This window comes from Talpa occidentalis, unplaced genomic scaffold (assembly GCF_014898055.3).
Source record: "Talpa occidentalis isolate TD23 unplaced genomic scaffold, MPIMG_talOcc4v2.1 talOcc4.14, whole genome shotgun sequence".
NCBI classification, from domain to species: Eukaryota; Metazoa; Chordata; class Mammalia; order Eulipotyphla; family Talpidae; genus Talpa; species Talpa occidentalis.
This window is the reverse complement of record NW_023601433.1, coordinates 32,603,377-32,623,239: the sequence shown is the minus strand read 5'-3', so window position 1 is coordinate 32,623,239 and position 19,863 is coordinate 32,603,377. Positions and strand designations below refer to the sequence as shown.

The 19,863-nt window shown below is 39.0% G+C and overlaps 1 protein-coding gene across 2 annotated transcripts in view; it reads left to right on the top strand.

Moving 5' to 3' along the window:
* The window catches only part of TP53BP2 (tumor protein p53 binding protein 2), a 64,046-nt gene that overhangs the window by 37,218 nt on the left and 6,965 nt on the right, over window positions 1-19,863 (top strand). The window contains exons 5-16 of one of the 2 annotated variants that reach the window (XM_054694908.1): window positions 1,372-1,473; window positions 4,021-4,195; window positions 5,121-5,302; window positions 5,688-5,852; window positions 6,198-6,426; window positions 9,955-10,065; window positions 10,357-10,505; window positions 11,614-11,698; window positions 13,166-13,941; window positions 16,190-16,327; window positions 17,031-17,164; window positions 19,409-19,575. In XM_054694908.1, coding sequence (XP_054550883.1) covers window positions 1,372-1,473; window positions 4,021-4,195; window positions 5,121-5,302; window positions 5,688-5,852; window positions 6,198-6,426; window positions 9,955-10,065; window positions 10,357-10,505; window positions 11,614-11,698; window positions 13,166-13,941; window positions 16,190-16,327; window positions 17,031-17,164; window positions 19,409-19,575 — 2,413 coding nt within the window. Of the gene's footprint in view, window positions 1-1,371; window positions 1,474-4,020; window positions 4,196-5,120; window positions 5,303-5,687; window positions 5,853-6,197; window positions 6,427-9,954; window positions 10,066-10,356; window positions 10,506-11,235; window positions 11,699-13,165; window positions 13,942-16,189; window positions 16,328-17,030; window positions 17,165-19,408; window positions 19,576-19,863 lie in introns of both variants that reach the window. The other variant, XM_037510274.2, reaches the window with a different exon arrangement.

Sequence of the window (19,863 nt, the reverse complement as noted above, 5' to 3'; positions counted from 1 at the left end):
ATACTAAAGCCTTCTGAGATTTGATTGGGATTCTGTTGAATTCCAGTCAGGAAAGAATGGCCACCTTGACAGTATTATATTTTCACTTGATGTACACCATGGTCTCTCTTCGTTTGAGTAGGTCTTCTTCTTAGCAGTGTTTTAAGGTTTCTAGTGTATTATACGTTTTCTGCTAACTCTACTTCTGTGTACTTAATATTTTCTTTGATATTGAAATAGGATTTTTTTCTTGTTTTTTATTGTATTTTGACTTTTTTTTTTTTTTTAAGAAAACATGGGTTTACAGCATTGTATGTAATTCAGAGGCTTAGGATCACACCTCTTCTGATGCATCTTCTCACCACACCCATAGTCCCTATCATATAGTCATTTATGCCCTCCTTGAAATAACATATTTTTTTCCCCTCAAAATTCCAATTCCTGGAATTTATAGGAATACAGTGGGTTTTTATCCTGCAGTTTTACTAAATAACTTCTTGGTTCTGGTAGTTATTTGATAGATTGCTTAGAATTTTCTTCATAGATGACCATATTGTCTATGAGTAAATACGGTTTAATTTCTGTCTTTCCAATGCTGTTTCTTTCTTTTTCTGTTGCACTAGCTAGAACCTCTAAGGTAATGTTGAATAGATGTTTTGAGAGTGACTGTCCTTGCTTTGTGCCTGGGATGACTCGGTATATCTTGAATTTTTTAAGCCTGGTTTCTTTTTTTTTTTTTAAGATTTATTTATTTATTTATACAAGCACTGGGTACAGTCAGAAGCACGGGAGGGTGAGAGAATTCACCAGAGCCAGAGCGGGGAACAGAACAGGCAGACTGAGGAAATACAATGCTGAGGGGAGCAGTGTAGGCGGCAGGAGAGGTCTACACGCCTTGTGGGACCCTTGCCGGAGACGGGGGATCGAACCAGTGCTGCAGAGGCTGCAGGCAGCATCGCAGCCCAGTGCTCAACCGCTGCACCACCAGAGACGGCCCTGGTTTCATATTTTTAAAGAGTGTTCTGAGGAAATCTAGTCTGGATTTATGGCCAATGCCCTAATGTCATGTTTAATATACTCAAATGCTATTTTTCAGATATACGTTAACTATAGAACAAGGTGATTCTAAGTAATTTCATTTATGTCACTGACAGTTGAAACTGATTTCAAACTTACAACTTCTGACAGTTGAAACTAACTTAAAATTTACAACTTAAAAAGTGTATATTTGTATGTTTTACATCTTAAGTCAATGAGGTGTTGATGAATATAAAATTCAATGGTCTCTTTAACATTATGGAAGAAAAATGACTGAATAATCTTGTCACGTTTGGTTCAGGTAAAGCTTAAAAATTGACCTTTGATGTGTATTGTTTGTGTTTTTATTTGTAGGTTAATAGTCCTAGGATGGATCTGACTCTTGCTGAACTTCAGGAAATGGCATCTCGCCAACAGCAACAGATTGAGACCCAGCAACAAATGCTGGCCACTAAGGTAGTGCTTTGTGTTAAAGAACTAACAGACCATTGTTGTTAAAGTATGGGAAGACCATTTACATTCTATCTCTTATATTAAGTCAGTTACCTCACAGATGTAGGCATCTGTGGTGCTTACTCCTTTTTTATTTTTTTTTTTAAAGAATTTATTTTTGCCTTTTTTTTTTTTTTAAGATTTATTTATTTATTTATACAAGCATTGGGTACAGTCAGAAGCATGGGAGGGCGAGAGAATTCACCAGAGCCAGAGTGGGGAGCAGAACAGGCAGAAGGACCGAAGTACATTGCTGAGGGGAGCAGTCGGCGTGGCAGGAGAGGTCTGCACACCATGTGGGACCCTCACCCGGCAGCCGGGGATCAAACCAGCGCTGCAGAGGCTGCTTGCAGCTTCGCAGCCCAGCCCTCAACCGCTGCGCCACCAGGGGAGGCCCTGCTTATTCCTTTTTAATGCAGCATTTGTAGAAATCCTTAAATTGTTCCAGTCTAAGCCACTGATTCTGATCAAAATACCCATGCTGTGTTGGTTATCAGTGACAGAAGTGTAAGGAAGCCTTCAGCTGGCTGTCCTCATTTATTACAGCAAGAAGAACTTTAATGCTGGCTCTGTCCCCCTCTATTGCTTGCCCTTATTTGGGGACATTCTCCACCCACAAACTAATTCTAGTCCTAACTTTGAACAAGGAAAACCGTGAGAAGCCTCTTCATTACTATTAAAACTAGTTTCACTGCTGCTTCTGCTAACCATAGTAGGCTACCAGTATAAACTAAGTATCATCAGACTTTCTCCGTAAAAGGTTATATACATAGTATGTGTTTCTGGCTCTGCTATCTCAGCATTGCAGTTGTAGCAGGAAAGTAGCCATAGTCAAAAGGTAAACAAGAGGGTCTGGCTGTGTTCCAGTGTGACTTGGTTTATAAAAACAGCTGCTGCATCTGGCCTGCAGGCTGTAGTTTGCTATCACCGGGCCTAACACTCAGTATCCACGAATGACCAGTCTCGGGTTCGCTGAAGCTGAGGGAGACAGTTGATGGTTTGACATAGCAAGTTACACAGCAAGGCTTTGAAGTTATGGCATTCTTTAAGGGATTCTTGAAGGCGGTTGCCAATATGCGCTCTGGCAATCCATATAATAAATACAGCCTAGGATTCCTTGCATCCACTTCTGTTTGTGATTCCAGACACCAAGATTTTTAAAATCATGTGTGTCGTTCTCCTAATATACATACAAATCACCTAGGGATCTTGCTAAAGACACACGTTCTGAATTCAGTAGGTATGGATTGGGGTCTGTGATTATGCTCCTTGGTAGCAGTGAATAAATTAAAATAAAAAGGTTGATTGTTGCAGAATAAATCTCTCTCCTCATGGTCTTATTTTCAAATTATATTTTCAATATATTATGGTATATATGTTTTAGGTATATTAATCTGAATTTACCTTCCATTGTGTTATATTCCTCTAATATTCAGCTTAAAAATTTTTTTAGGGTTTTCTTTTTTTTAATTTAATTTTTTATATCATTTTTAATTTTTGTACAATGTTTGCATTTTCATCTTGGTTATAGTCCCCATAAAATTCCCACCACCCTTGTTTTGATTCTACTCCCTTCTCCCCCTGCAGTGTCTCTCGTTTATAGTTGCCTGTTGATTTTTATTTTTATTTTATTATAATTAGTCTTTTTCGGATCCCTAATTTGGGTTTTCTAAATTCCTGCTGTGAGTGAGACCATCCAGTATTTTTCTTTCTTCTTTTTTTTTTTTTTTTGTGGGACCCTCGCTGGCCGGGGAATGAACCGGCGCTGCAGCAGCCTCGCAGCCCAGCGCTCAACTGCTGCGCCACCAGGGGAGGCCCAGTATTTTTCTTTTTCTTTCTGGCTTATTTCACTGAGCATGATTTTTAATATGATAGCAATGAAATTTTAAGTTGCGTAATTGCAGTTTTCTGAAGACATTAAGTAGTTCTTTAGCTCTCTTAGTGGATTTATTGATTACATGCTATGTAAGGTACTGGTCAGTGAGATTTACATTTCATATTTTGTTTAATCCTTACCACAGCTGTAAGAGGTAGATATTACTGATCACCCCCATTTTCTAGATGAAGAAACAGATTTATGTACTTGGTGAGATTATGAAATTTGTCCCAAAGTCTCATAGCTAGTAAGTGTTTCAGAGCTTGGACTTGACTGCAAATTTTGACTCTAAAGCTTATCATTTTAACAATGTTCTGATATGCGTGCCAGCTCTACATGAGCACCTTTTAAAATGGACTAGTTCAAGCACCACTGCTTGCTACTTTAGAAACACTTGCATTAATGCAGAACCTTGCACCAAAAGGTTCTAGTGTTAAAACCAGGAGTTTCTGTTTTTCACAAACTGCCAACATAGTTTCTGATGGCCATATGGCAATATATAGGGCGGATAGTGAGACCAGAATAGTGCACCAGTGCCCCTCAGTCTCGCCATCTCAGGGTTGTGGTTGGGTTATATTGGGGTGAGTGATGTACGTATTAAAAATGATATGCCTGTTGATTGCTTTTATCTTTAGGAACAGCGTTTAAAATTTTTGAAACAGCAAGACCAGCGTCAACAGCAACAAGCTGCTGAACAGGAGAAGCTGAAGAGGCTAAAAGAAATAGCCGAGAACCAGGAAGCTAAACTTAAAAAAGTTAGAGCTCTGAAAGGCCGTGTGGAACAGACAAGGCTGAGCAACGGGAAGCTGGGTGAGCATTGCATGGGTGTGCTCAGTCCTGCATGGAGGCTCCTTGGTAGACTGACAGGGTGTAAGAAAACATTTCGTCTTAGAAGTTAACATAAATGGGTAGTAACAAAGAAGAATAGAGACTTTGTAGATGGATAACTTTAAAAGTGTTCAGGAGGTTTTTGAAAAGTATAATTCACTGTAGTTTTGATGCTGCTGGTTCCCCTGAATTAAATTCAGCTGCTGAATGTTTTAGACAGGATTTCTAACTTAGCATAGTATGGATTTGGTTTTTTCTCTTTAAATATTTTCTTGACTGAGAATTTGGAAACAAGAATTTTTATTCATAAATAGCTGCATCAGTTTTGAATGGAGCATTTTAATTTAAATTAAGTTGAGTGATTTAGACAATTATAAATCAGAGACATGCATCAGGGGAGGAGGAGGGAGAGGGATCAGAGGATCAGAGGATGGGAGAGAGGAGCACGGGGGACTGTAGTGATGGTACATGGGTGCTTCGGTGAGGGAAATTCTATGGGGACTACACCAGAGGGGGTGAGGGGAAGCAAATATTATTTTAAAATGAACAATGATGTAAAAAATAAATAGAGCTGGATAACAAAAAAAAAAGTTGAGTGATTTAGTGCCTCCCTCTGCCACTATCAAATTGAAATTGAAATGAAAAGTTCCAAGGAAATTTCATTGTTTCTAAAATGCAGAGTTTAATAATATCCTTAATAAAAATTCTGATAAAATGTGCATTTAGACAGAAGCATAGACATTTAGAGATTTCATTTCTCATAAAAGAAAGAGGTTGGTTCTAAGACAGTTTTGAAAATTTTCTCTGCTTTTTATTAGAAAGTTTGTTGTAAAGCCTAGTTGCCTGGGAAGTTCCATTCTTACTTCCCCAGCCCCCAACTATTGCTGCGTTTCTGTTCTCGTCGTAGTGGAGGAAATTGAACAGATGAATAGTTTGTTCCAGCAAAAACAGAGGGAGCTCGTTCTGGCCGTGTCGAAAGTAGAAGAACTTACAAGACAGCTGGAGATGCTCAAGAATGGCAGGATTGACGGCCACCACGACAACCAGTCTGCTGTAGCTGAACTGGATCGACTTTACAAGGAGCTGCAGGTAAGGCCTGGCTGCCTGTGAAATTTGGTGGAACCTCCTCTCCAGAAACACAGTTGTCCATATAAATGACAGGATATACTGGATTTCAATATTTTTCCCTTGGGTTCAGGGGGTGGGCGGGCGAGATCTAAACCCCAAAGTGTCCAGAGTAAACTTTTATAGACCTTAAACAGGAAACCTGTGGTATTCCTCTGAACCGCATTTGGTGGTCTAACACTGAATTTTAAACCATGAAATGAGAAGTGTGGAGAGGTGGCGGGACCTCTCATTTTAGAAATTATGTAATAGCCATGTGATTATCTGTTTGAGAAATTTTTCTTCCTACTCCTTGGACACCTTTTTATCCAACCCCCTTCCTACTCACCCTTCCCCCCATTTTATTCAGCTAAGAAACAAATTGAATCAAGAGCAGAATGCCAAGCTACAACAACAGAGGGAGTGTTTGAATAAACGCAATTCAGAAGTGGCAGTCATGGACAAGCGTGTTAATGAGCTGAGGGACCGGCTATGGAAGAAGAAGGCTGCACTACAGCAAAAGGAGAATCTTCCAGTAAGTGGGCTGTGTTGTATGGGCCAGGGAGGAGGGGAAGATGACCAGCCCAGAGAGATCACTTATCACAGCATCTTCTTCAGATCATTACTCAGTGTGCTCTCAGGAAAGACAGTGTTTATGGCTCTTCACAAGATAATCCACTGTTCTTTCACTTTTAACATTGTTATCTATGTCTCTCTGCTTTTCTTTCTAATACTTGTAATAAAACATGACCAAGACTTCATTGTGTAGTGCCTTTGTTTTGAAATGTGCTGATTTTTAAAAATTATAAAATTGTCAAAGCTTTTTTCTGAGTCTGATCTAATATGACTTGTAATATTAACACCTGTGCTTTTTCCTGAGGTCTCATCCGATGGAAGTCACCCACAGCAAGGCCTGTCAGCACCGAGCCGTGTGGCTGCAGTGGGTCCCTATATCCAGTCGTCTACTATGCCCCGGATTCCCTCCAGGCCTGAACTTGTGGTGAAGCCAGCGCTGCCGGATGGTTCCTTAGCTCTGCAGACTTCAGAGGGGCCAATGAAAGTTCAGACACTGCCCAATATGAGATCCTCGGCTGCTTCACAAGCTAAAGGTAAAAACAAGTCATTTCCAAGTTCTTTCCACAGCTTAGTTCCTCTCCATCCTATTATTTTTTCCAAGTTCAAGTTTAAAAATATGTCTTTCTATCCCTTGTTCGTGTTCAAATTCAGAGTAACTGCAGAGCTTTTCTTTTTGGTGTTACAGTGCCATATATGTGTTAGTGTCTGTCATCTTTACAAAATGTGAGGTGGTAAATCCTTTCCATTGATAGTTGGTGTTAACTATACATGAAAATGTGCCTATTGATACTTTTTGAATAAAGGTAAACATTGGGAGATAAAAGTGAAACTAACAGAGCTTCTTGGGTTAGTGATCTTTGTATTCTGTATCGTGCTCAGGTACAAAGGGAGGTACAAGCCAGAGAGCTTTTGCTAAGAAGAGAGCAGCAGGAAGAGCTGTATGGAAGGCTGATAAGACATCCTGTGGTCATCAGGCCTCTCAGGAAGAAGAAAATAGTCAGGACTGTCTCTTTTCCCTAACCATCACTGTACAAAAGAAAAATAGCTACCTTAAAAGTTATTCATATTTTACCATAGTTACTACTATGATGCAATATTGCCAGAGTCTAGGTTTAATCATAGAACTACTTTTGTTTCTATAAGGAAAAATAAAATCTATGGCTTTGAAATTTAAATATTCAGTGTAGGAAAAATTTGAATATGGTAATTGTGAAAGACTATGGTCCAGGTCATGCGTTGAAAGTCACATTTTAGCTTTTCTGTTGTGTGTGCATTAGGCGGTGTATGTCAGCTATGCTCAGACCCCTTGGTTTGCTAAATTAGAAATCCTTTTCTGGGTGTGGTGGTGATGCTGCTTGCCCAGTGTTTTACCCAGACTGACTTTGTTTGCCTTGAACAATTTAAAATTACTTGAGTAAGGGGAAAAGTGTTTGTGTGTGTTGTGTGTGTGTGTAAACCAGAGATGGGGAGCAAAGAGAGCATTCACCAGAGACAGAGTGGGGAACAGAACAGGTGGAGCTACTGAAATTACACTGCTTAGGGGGGCAGTGGGTGAGACAGAAAAGGTCTGCTGCGCCATATGTGGGTTAGCTCCCTGGCAGGGGATCAAACTCAGGCTTTAGCAGTGATAGTGCTGAGGCATAACCCCTAGGCCAGCAGGGAGGCCCCTAGGGGAAAAAAAATCTTAAGTTAGAAATCTAGAACCTGGAGCCTTCCTGATGGCACAAGGGGTTAAACACCGCACTACAAAGCAATCTGAAGCCTCTGCCGCACTAGTTTAATTCCCGGTTGGCCAGGGAGCAACCCACATGGCGCAGCAGACCTCTCCTGCCTCGCCCGTTGCAGTGTTTTGTTCTCCACTCTGTCTCTGGTGAATCCTCTCACCCCCTGCATGTGCTCTTATATGCATAAATAAATAAATCTTTAAAAAAAAAAGTAGAACCTAGTACTTTTTTAAAAAGTTTTCTGGGATTGTTATAAGTATGAAATTTATTTTCCTTTGTTTTTTTTTCCTTTTTAAAAATTTTTTAAATTTTTAAACAATATTTGCTTTCCCCCACCCCCTCAGATTGAGTCCCCATAGAATTTCCTTCCCCAAGGCATCTGTGCACCATCACCACAGTCTCCTGTGCTCCTCCCTCCCCACCTCTGATCCTTCTCCCTCCTCCTCCCCCTGCAGTATGTCTCAGATTTATCATTGTCTGGTTTTGCTTTGTTGTGTTTTGTACTGTTACTTTTTTTTTTTTGCACTGATGTCTTATATGGTTCCCCTATATTCCTGCTATAAGTGAAACCATCTGATACTTTTCTTTTTCCTTCTGGCTTATTTCACTGAGCATAATTCCTTCTAGCTCCATCCATGTTGCTATGAATGGCATGAGTTTATCTTTTTTGATTGCTGAATAATATTCCATTGTGTATACCACATTGATTTTATATACCACGTCTTCTTGATCCAGTCATCTATTTTGGGGCATTTGGGTTGTTTCCAGGTTTTACCTATTGTAAATAGTACTGCAATAAACACAGATATACAGGTGTTCTTTTGAATCAATGTTTTTGTGTCCTTTGGGTAGCTCCCTAGTAATGGAATTGCCAGGTCATATGGTAGCTCCATTTTTAGTAGACTGAAGAACCTCCAGACAGCTTTCCACAGTGGTTGGACCAGTTGGCACTCCCACCAGCAATGCAGGAGAGTTCCTTTTTCACCACATCCTCGCCAACATTTGTTGTTGCTTGTTTTTTTGATATGTGCCATTCTTATTGGTATAAGGTTGTATCTCAATATGGTTTTGATTTGCATTTCCCTGATAAGGGATGGTGAACATTTTTTCATATGCCTGTTGGCCATTTGCATTTCCTCTTTGGAGAAATGTCTTTTAAGTTCTTCTGCCCATTTCTTGACTGGATTGTTTATTTTGTTTTTGTTGAGCCCTGTGAATTCTTTGTATATTTTTGTGATCAGTCCCTTATCAGTTGAATGGAGTACAAAGATTTTTTCCCAATCAGTGGGGTGTCTCTCTGTTTTGGTTAATGTCTCTTTTGCTGTACAGAAGCTTTTCAGTTTGATATAATCCTAGGTGTTTATCTTTGCCTTCACTATCACTGCTTTGGGTAATGAGTCTTTAAAGATGTTTCTGAGATGTATGTCTTGTAGCGTTTTACCTATATTTTCTTCTGTATGTTTTATGGTTTCAGGTCTTATGTCCAGTCCTTTTATCCATTTTGAGTTGATTTTTGTGTATGGTGAGAGGTAGTGGTCTAGTTTCATTTTTTTGCATGAGAGGTCCAATTTTCCCAGCACCATTTATTGAACAAACTGTCCATGTTCCATTGCATATTCTTTGCTCCTTTGTCAAAGAAACTTAGTTGTTCATAGAAGTGTGGCTTTATTTCTGGGCCCTCTGTTCGGTTCCATTGGTCTTCTCCTCCTTTGTTTTCATCAGTAGGGCTTTGGCTATTTGTGTTTTTTTGTGGTTCCGTATGAATTTCATCAGTATTTGTTCTGTTTCTTTGAAGACTGTCATTGAGATTTTTTATTGGAATAGCATTGAATCTGTATATTGCTTTTGGGAGGATGGCCGTTTTAATAATATTAATTCTTCCAATCCATGAGCAGGGGATTTCTTTGCATTTCTTTGTGTCTTCTCAGTTTCTTTTAACAGTGTTTTATAATTTTCTTTGTATAGGTCTTTCACCTCTTTTGTTAGGTTTATTCCCAAGTATTTGATTTTTTTTTTGGTTTCAATTATAAAAGGGATGGTTTTCTTGATTTCTTCTTCAGATTGTTTGTGTATAGGAAGGCTACTGATTTTTGAGTGTTGATTTTATATCCTGCTACTTTTCTGAACTGGTTGATTATTAGGGTTCTCTATGTATATTATCATATCGTCTGCAAATAGTGATAGTTTTACTTCTTCTTTCCCTATTTGTATTCCTTTTTTTTCTATGAGTATGAAATTTAGATCTGTTTTTTAGATATTGAAATTCTTAGCAGCAAAAATAAGCATTAAAGCTCTTTTTAAATACTGGTTATTTATAGCTGCTTTTCTACATTTTAGGCTCTAAGATCCTTCCACTTGGTCCTGATTGGAGTCCAGCCAGTGCAGATCTTTTTCCGAACCAAGCCCCTGCTTTGGTCCCTAAGAGCTCTGGGACTACTCCAGATCAAGGTAAGGCTTATTTTTGTTCCTTCTGAACATTCTATCTTTGATCATCCAAAAGATGCTGTGATTTCCTTGTCTGTGTAAAAATTCAGGACAGTATTTATTTCCCAAACACCTTCATTTAGGAATTCAGGCACTAGCATTGTAGGGTTTAGTTTATTCTGTAATCAACCTGATTTAAAAATAGAATCATTTTAGTAGGTACTGGGTTTCAAAGAAATTGGGGAGGGGTACACTTCTTCATGAAAAGAAATTTACCGTCTAAATATGAATGTGATTTTTTTTTTTCTTCTTTAGCTCATGATGGGGACATTCCACTGAGAGAGAAAGAGAAGAAAGTGCGTCCCTTTTCCATGTTTGACACAGTGGACCAGTCTGCTGCCCCACCTTCCTTCGGCACCCTGAGGAAGAACCAGAGCAGTGAAGATATCTTGCGGGATGCTCAGGTACTTTAGAATACCCCAGTCTAAAGATTTGATGGCAGTGCTATATGTATGTTTAAGAAGAGCTAAAGTATTATGTGAGGGAGAGCAGGAAAGAAACAAAATATATGTGAAAAAATAAGAAAAAAAGTAACATAATTCTGTCACTTTAATTTCTGCATCTTGAGTGTATTTGTGGTCTCACTCATATTGGAGAATGACTAACATACTGTTTCTGGGTCATATTTTGTGGAATTCTCTAAAATATATTTGTATATTGAAAAACATTGTATTTTTGATGATCAATTATCTTGCTTCTTCAAATTTTGGAGCTGAGAAATTGTCAGACTTGACTATAAGTCCTCTAAAACTGTCAGGGTGCCCACCTCTGACAGCCAGGGGATGGCTGCATGCTCCACATTGGGGTCTTTTACCACAACAGCCGAGGTGGTATGAGGTTCTGAGGAGCAAGATGGTTTTCAGCTCTTAAATCGCCATCTGTGGATATGTGAAGTGGCAGGTTGTGAGGTGGGTACTTAGGGTTGCCACAGGAGGAAGTTGTCCAGGGAGGAATTTTCTACATCACTGAAATATTTTATTGAGTGTGATCAAATTCAAAGATTTAAAACTAATGATTTAAAAATGTAGGGGCAGTATTTTTAGTGTATACTTAATATTTATGGAATTAGGTTAGCTAGAACGTTCTGTGCACCCAGTTACTGTATTTTAACTGACTTTTTGGTATGTGTTATAGGCTGCAAATAAAAATGTGGCTAAAGTACCACCTCCTGTTCCATCAAAACCAAAACAGATTAATTTGCCTTATTTCGGACAATCTAATCAGTCACCATCAGATATTAAGCCAGATGGAAATCTCCAGCAGTTGTCGACAGTTGTTGCATCCCTGGGAAATAAGCCAAAACCCACCGGGCAGCAGCAGAGGGTCTTGCTGTCCCCCGGAGTGCCTTCAGCTGGCCAAGACCAAACCCTTTCTCCAGGTTCTAAGCAAGAAAGTCCACCCGCTGCTGCTGTCCGGCCCTTCACTCCTCAGCCTTCTAAAGACACCCTACTTCCCCCCTTCAAAAAGCCCCAGATCGTGGCAGCAAGCTCAATCTATTCCATGTACACACAGCATCAGGCTCCCGGAAAAAACTTCCAGCAGGCAGTGCAGAGTGCCTTGACCAAGACACACCCCAGAGGCCCGCATTTCCCAAGCGGTAAGTTCCCCCCAGAGTTCCCATCTGTTATCACAGCAGGCTCACAGCAAAATGCCTATTCCTAATGTGGCCGATGTTTTTTGTTTAATTGTGACTTCTGTTCTTAGTTGGGTGTTGAAAAGAATTTCTGCTAAATGTCAGCTGCTAAAGATAACATGATTAAAATCAAAGATGAATAAAGTGAAAAAAATAAATGGATTAGATGACTAAAACCTGTAGTAGTCACACAGCCTTCTGCATTGTAATTACCTGTGTGTGTTTGTTAAACACCTACTGATGAGTCTTCAGAACTCAAGACTTGGGCAACTGTTGTGCAAAGGCCATGTCGTCACTCCAGATTTGACCAGATGTGCTTGTTGCATAGAGGACTGAACAGCTACCTCTGTGTATATTTTCTTAAAAAAAACACACTCTCTATTTTAAGTTTTTCTAATGTGGACACAGCCATTAGTTAAATATGAAAGCATAAAAAGATTGTTTTGTTTTAAACCATAAGTAATCTGGTAATTTGTTAGGTTCTTTTTTTTTTTTTTTTTAATGCATGCATGCAAGAACAGGGGTCTAGGCCACAGGTGCAGAGGGCTGAGAGGATTCACCAGAGACAGAGTGGGAAGCAGAACCGGCAGATCTACTGAAATACACTGCTGAGGGGAGCAATAGGCGAGAAAGGAGAGATCTGCTAACCATGTGGGTTAGCTTCCTGTCCTGGGATCGAACTCATGCCACAATGGCTGGCGATAGCTTCATAGTGCTGAGACTTAACCCCTGTGCACCAGGGAGGCCCCAGGCTCTTTCTTTCTAAGACTCATTTGTTTATAGGACTAGAGTAGGAATCACCATCTTTTATTTGAATGAAAATGACTTTCTCTTCATGAAAACAGTTTATAATATGGTCTAAAGTGTCTTAAAGATAACGTGCCAATAAAGAATTAATGTATATGCTACATCTCACTCTTTTCATGAGTCTTTTGTGGAAAATGCTAATCTGATAATTTGGGAATTTGGATAATTTTGATAGGATCAGAATTGTTGGCAGGATAAGTTATGAGTTTCTAAGCAAAGTAAGCAATCTCACACTGATTTACTTTTGTAAAGTAAATATACCTCTGTGTAGGTTTAGTTTTAATCTGGACACAGAAAAAGGATCATCAGTTTTCATTGATCCTAAATTATTTTTGCATTTTAGGTTTGGATATTACAATCAGTGATTTTGTAATAATTATAAATTGCAGTGATTTATTATTGTACATAAAACAATGGTGCATGTAACAATCAGTGGGAGTTTCGATTCTGTATAAATTTATTATGCAAAGATGGAAGCCTTACTTTTTCATTTGTTAGTTTTTTAAAAAAAAATTAGTGGTAGCAAACGGTATTAGGAAGTAACTGTGAAATTAAGAGAGGCTTTAATTATTGTTAGCTATACCTGTTACTTAGGGTTTTCTTTTTTTTTATGTTTTCCGTTAGTCTATGGCAAGCCTGTGATTGCTGCTGTCCAGAATCAACAGCAGCACCCAGACAACATTTATTCCAATAACCAGAGCAAACCTGGCAGCCCAGAACCTGAAACAGAGGCTGTTTCTTCAGTTCAGGAGAGCCATGAAAATGAAAGGATTCCTCGACCCCTTAGCCCCACCAAATTGCTCCCTTTCTTATCTAACCCTTACCGAAACCAGAGCGATGCTGACTTAGAAGCCCTCCGAAAGAAACTATCTAATGCACCGAGGCCACTGAAAAAGCGGAGTTCTATCACAGAGCCCGAGGGTCCTAATGGGCCAAATATTCAGAAACTTTTGTATCAGAGAACCACCATAGCTGCTATGGAGACCATCTCTGTCCCGTCGTACCCATCCAAGTCAGCTTCAGTGACTACTGGCTCAGAAAGCCCAACAGAAATCCAGAATCCTTATTTACATGTGGAGCCAGAAAAGGAGGTAGTCTCTCTGGTTCCTGAATCAGTGTCTCCAGAGGAAGCAGGGAGTGCCAGTACAGAGAACAGTGGCATGCCAGCTCCTTCTCCAGGCCTTGATTATGTGCCTGAAGGAGTCCCAGACAGCAGCCCCAATTTCCAGAATAATGTGGAAGAACCAACCCCAGAGGCTTCCCATCTGCTGGAAGTGTACCTAGAGGAGTATCCCCCATATCCACCCCCACCATACCCGTCTGGGGAACCAGAGGGGCCTGGAGAAGATGCTGTGAACATGCGTCCACCTGAGGTCACCGGGCAGGCCTCTCTGCCACCTGTAAGTAATGAGGAACCTCCCGATCATTTCAGGAAACTTTCACCTCATCATAGTCATCTGAGTGATAGATTGCCAGAACTCTGGGAGATTCCAGCAAGTCTTATGGCCACCTGCAAAAAATGGTTAATGTTGAAAGCCTGATGTAGCAAGTTTGCCCTTTATTTTACAGTTCCCTTGGCACAGAGTGGATCTCATAAATATTACCAAAGTCTGTATAGTATTAAGAACATTTAATTTTTTTTGGAAGAACCCTTTTCTTTGTGAAAGAAACACTTATACCTATAATCTCCACATTTGCTGTTTTTTCACTAGCTGGCGTCACATGTTAGGTTTGCAACATACGACAGGGGAAAAGGCAATCTGCTTCTAGAATGTCTGGTCACAGCTTAGCTCTATGAAGTCAGGCAGTGGCAACACTTTCAAACTTTGCCTTTTCTAGCAGCTGCATTTATTTTTATTGTTTTACTTAGGTGGAACCTCAAACTTCCACCATTGATGAAATTGGAAGGGTTCTGGATGAAATGGGGCCAGGGACGAGGTAACCAGGCAGGAGCTGGGCAAACACCTGTTTCACCTCTTCCTCGCCTGCCACACAGTCTGAAAACTTTGGGCAGTGTAATGGCCACCATTGGTTCTTTATCCTCTGACTTGAAGTTAAGCTCCTTTTGTTTTTGACTTGGCCGTGTCTTCCACGGTCCTCCCAATATTCAGCTTTTGTTTGGAAGAGTTTATCATGTCACTGTGAAGTAAATGAGAGGAGATCACAGTCCCAGATGACTTTAAAATCACGTCTGCTTTTTCAGAATTTACTTTGAAGTAACTTGTTTCAGTAAGTAATTTATTTCAGAAACAAAATCGTATTTTTTTGAGAATTTTAAAAAACATGCTTTATATATTAGATTACTTACTGCGTATTTTAAGTGTGATAGTAATCAAAGATAATGATCATCCAAAGTTATTTTAACTGCTGGTTAAGGCAAACACTTGCTTAAAATACTTGATATAATCAGCGTTGGATTCTAGGAGAGAAAATTTTAAAATCAAGGTGACCACCTTTTAAACAACTCTGTGCTGTCAGTCCTGAGGTGTTAAGCATGAGACAGGGAAAGACATTTTTACATCTGTTCCTGTTATTTCCCCTCCCTTTTTTTAAGATTATTACTCTCTTCCTTAGGAAAGTGAGTGACTTTTCCCTCTGGTTGGAGAGAGGTGCCATTGTCTCACAGTGGCTGACGGCTGGGAGTGGCTGGGCACTTGCGCTATGGTGCTGCCTGGGGGGTCAGCTGTCAGCCACATGTGTCTGCACACACTTGGGCTCGCTCTCTTTTTCAAGAAACAACACTTCAGCCACTGCATATTTGTGAAATACATTGGCTGTCCCTTTGTTTTGAAAATCTCAGTAGTTTTGTACATCTGTAATGAAATAGAGAAGTATGTGTAGTATCACACCTTAGAAAATGTTTGTACTTTGTTGGATGTGTTTAAGAAACCTGTTTTAAAGAAGTTACAGCTAGTCTTTACAATTTCACCTTTTTTTTAAAGCTTGATTTATTACAGTTTAGGAAAACTTGATAATTTCATTTGTGTTCTTGGAGCATACTTCAAATTAAGGCTCCTACAATTCCTCTGTATATCTAAGACATTCTAGTAATCTTTGTTATTCACCTTCTTTATCTGTTTCCCCTCAGGAGACATTGCTGTGAGATGGTTAAGGGAAGGGCTTTGAAGAAGTTAGATTACTGGGATTTGAATTTAAGCACTGGTGTTTATTGACTTTGCTTACTTTCCTTATCTGTTAAAGGGGATAATAATAGTAAATGAATAATCATTCTGTAAATGATAATTCTGAGTTGTGCTCTTGCCCAAGTTAACCATAGTGTGTTCACTATACCGTATTCGGTAGGTCATTTGAAGACTTATTTTGTTCACTTTGGTATTTGACAGAAAGGTAGTTCACTTGCAGGTCCAGATTCTATTCTTAGCCTAGTTCATGCTATAATATATTTCTCAAATGTTATTTTAGTAGGTTTTATATAGTTAAGTTCTTCTCGCTTTCCTGCATGGGTATATTCACTTTGTGAAAATTCATTAAGTTGTATATGATGAGTAATATAAATGTTAAACTTCAATAAAATGTACTATATATTTTTAAAGTTCTTTTAAAACATTAGATTTATTTCTCCACTTTGGTGGTTGATTTCTTTTGCTTAGGCCTCAATCCTTAATTTTCCATGTATTTCCCTGGCAGGGCAAAAGGACAAACTTGCGTAAAACTGGTTCAGAGCGGATTGGTCATAAAATGAGGGTGAAATTCAACCCCCTTGCTTTGCTTCTAGACTCATCTTTGGAGGGAGAATTTGACCTCGTGCAGAGAATTATTTATGAGGTATGATTTAATTAGTGAATTTAGTAAATACAACCTTACATTTTGCTTTAAAGCTTTAATCAGAAAGCTTCTATGGAGATATTGGATTTAAAATTATTTTCTGTTTTGGAAAGTGGGTTGTGGAGAGGAACTCTTGAGCATGCTCCAAAATAGGCTATGCTGTTTTAAGTTGTGACTGTAAAATTTTAATAATGCAAGAGTTCACCTTTCACTTGGGATTCTTGGGAAGCTCATTACCCTCCTTTAAAAATTGCTCATATGTGGATTTGTACTATGTGGTGTTAAATTGCAGATGTAGCCCCTACTTTTCAGAAACCTACCATTTAAAATATTTTTAGTTGACTTCTTTTCCTTTCCATGCAAATGTAACTTCTACTTAGACACTAATTTGTGGTGGGAAACTGGAGGATAAATAAACAGAAATGACTCTTAAGGATATAGTTTCTGGTACCTCTCATTCGATTTTTTTAGAAAAAAAAAATCTTTTTGTAGTGAGTACCTACTTAATGTGGTTCTTCTGTCTGTCTTATTTTTAAAGTTATTTTTGGTGTAGTTTTCTTGGCTCCTATAGGTTTTAATTATAATTTTAAAGAAAAAGTAGTCACAAGAGTGTTTCTGTTCTCTTGACCCTAAGGAGCCATTTAGCAGTGACAGTTCAAGTGACACAGAATTTGAATGATGGTCACCCTTATTGCTGTTACAGGTTAATGACCCAAGCCTGCCCAACGATGAAGGCATCACTGCCCTGCACAATGCTGTGTGTGCAGGCCACACAGAAATCGTGAAGTTCCTGGTACAGTTTGGTGTAAATGTGAATGCTGCTGATAGCGATGGATGGTAAGATTTTCTTTTGAGTTCCACTCAAGCTTCAGTTGTATCTGCTGTATAATCAATCACGTAGGTGCTGATGGAAGGCAGACAAATTTGTCAGTGTTTGTCCTCACACAGTTTTGTTCTAGAAGGAGAAATGTGTTAAACTTTTTTGAAGAATTAACATGTCCTCATGTCATAGTCATCTCAGTCCCTTTCTGGAAACAGATGGAGTTTTAAAAAATTTGTGGCTAAAAATAAGAAATGGCATGAAGTATGTACCTTTAATTAGCATGCTTAAGCAAATTTGAGAAATAAGCAAGGTTCCTCCAACCCCCTGAAACTTTGTAGTCTTTAGTATACTGATGTCCCTTCTGTCTCTCCAAGAGGGAATTATGATTTGCAACCTTTCCCAAGTATATTTGACCATGGAGCATTTTGTGGAACCTTTATGTGTGTAAAACACAGGACGTAGTATTATCATTGACTAATACTACTGTTCATGGGTTAATGGCTTGCTATTAAGTAATAATAAAGATCCTTGTAAGTTACCATCACCCCTGATATTTATAATAGAATAAATTCTGCATTTTTAAGTTTTGAAATACATGTTCCTTTTTGGAAAAAATATAAAAATTTACTATCTTCTATTTGGAGCTTTTAAAAAATGTAATCACACTATATTCAGAATTATAATTTTATAGCCTGTTTTTCTTTCAAAATGAGAGTTATGCTTTCATACCACATTTTCATTCATAAACATGTGGTTGTGTATAGGAAACACATAGATTTGAAATAGTCCCTCACACTGTGTTCTCATTCATTATTACTGTCCTCCTCTTGTTAGATATTTAGATTGTTTTTCAATTTTGTTTTATAAATAATGCTTGGGGAGGAAGTATTTTGGTTGTAAATTTTAAAGTTATTTTCATAAAAATAATATGTGCCCATTGTGGGAAATGTACAAAATAGAGAAATAGGAAGAGGGAAACAAGCCACCAGCCCTCCACTATAGAGAAACACCATTAATAGTTTGCTATATTTCTTTCAAGCTTATATTTTTTTTAGCTTAATTTTTTGGTTTAACTTTAAAACATAAGCAAAACACAAAGTCTTACTGTGTCATAATGTCCTTGTTTCCTTAATATTGGAGTTTAAATTGTATATAATTTTTCTTGTTAAAAATCATGCAGTTAAAAAATCTCAGGTAGGGCTGAAAAAAATCCCTGGTGGCGCAGCGGTTGAGCACTGGGCTGCAAAGCTGCCTGCAGCCTCTGCAGCGCTGGTTTGATCCCTGGCCGCCAGCAAGGGTCCCACACGGCGCGACAGACCTCTCCTGCCACACCCACTGCTCCCCTCAGCAGTGTATTTCATCAATTCTGCCTGTTCTGTTCCCCGCTCTGGCTCTGGTGAATTCTCTCACCCTCCCATGCTTCTGACTGTACCCAGTGCTGGTATAAATAAATAAATAAATCTTAAAAAAAAAAAATCTCAGGTAATATTCAATTCAATCAAACTGCTTTTTCTTACAAAATTGTGCCAGAATGAAGCAGGGAGAGAAGAAAAGGGTAAAGAAACTATATTTGTGCACTTCAGGGCCTGCTGTGATGTTCTCTAGCTCATCTTCTGAGTTGGGCAGTGGTGCTGGGTCTTGCCATATGGGGTCATTTATAACATGTCATAAAATGTGTAAGATGCTGGAGAAGATTCTCTTTAGTGATATAAATTAGTAAGTTCCTGCTAACTAGATGCCTAAAATATATTAAAATATGTGTATTTTATAGTCTGGTCTGAATTGAGTTGATTATTTTTGATTAAAATTTAATTTGGATTTCTAAATGTTGGATAAAGGTAGTAGTTCCTTATGTGCGATGTAATTCCTTCAATGTTTTGAGTGAAGACTTGTAATTTAAAGATTGTGTGGTCCCTTGCTCTGGCAGAAATAATTAAACTGAATGTTCCAGTGCATAGAAGCAAGTGCCTTTTGTCCTGTTAGATTATCACGCAGTATCATGTTCTTCTCTCATTCCCTTGGTTTCTCTACCTCCACACCACCCAGCCTTGTGCAGTCCCAGTACCCTGATATCTCCCTGTTGCTTTAATTCTCTGATGGGCTCAAGTATCTCTGCTTAACTGTTTTTAAATAATCTTTTAAGAGATTTTCCAAAGAAAGGCTTAGTAATTGATAAATTGAAGAACTTTCTTTACAGATTTCTTACAGATGTCAATTTAGAAAAACATTTCTAGCCATCACTGTGTCTTACTCCACAGGACCCCGTTGCATTGTGCTGCCTCGTGCAACAATGTCCAAGTGTGTAAGTTTTTGGTGGAATCAGGAGCCGCTGTGTTTGCCATGACCTACAGTGACATGCAGACTGCTGCAGATAAGTGCGAGGAAATGGAGGAAGGCTACACCCAGTGCTCACAGTTTCTTTACGGTATGTGACATCTAGAACCAAATACATTGGTTACTCTGTTACTGTATCCTGGGGTGTCATTTGATAAGTATTTTTATTATTTGGAAACATTTCTGCATTGCACATAGTCCATAGGTCGACCTTGATGGCAAACAAAACAGCTTTTGCGTGCACGTTTAGAAAGAAAGCTCATGTCGAGACATCTTTACCCGCAAGGGACTGTGATGCAGTGTCTACCTAGTGCTTTGTGTGGCCACCAGAAGGGCCTTTACGAAGGCGTAACCACTCTGGGACTGATGCTGTATCTTT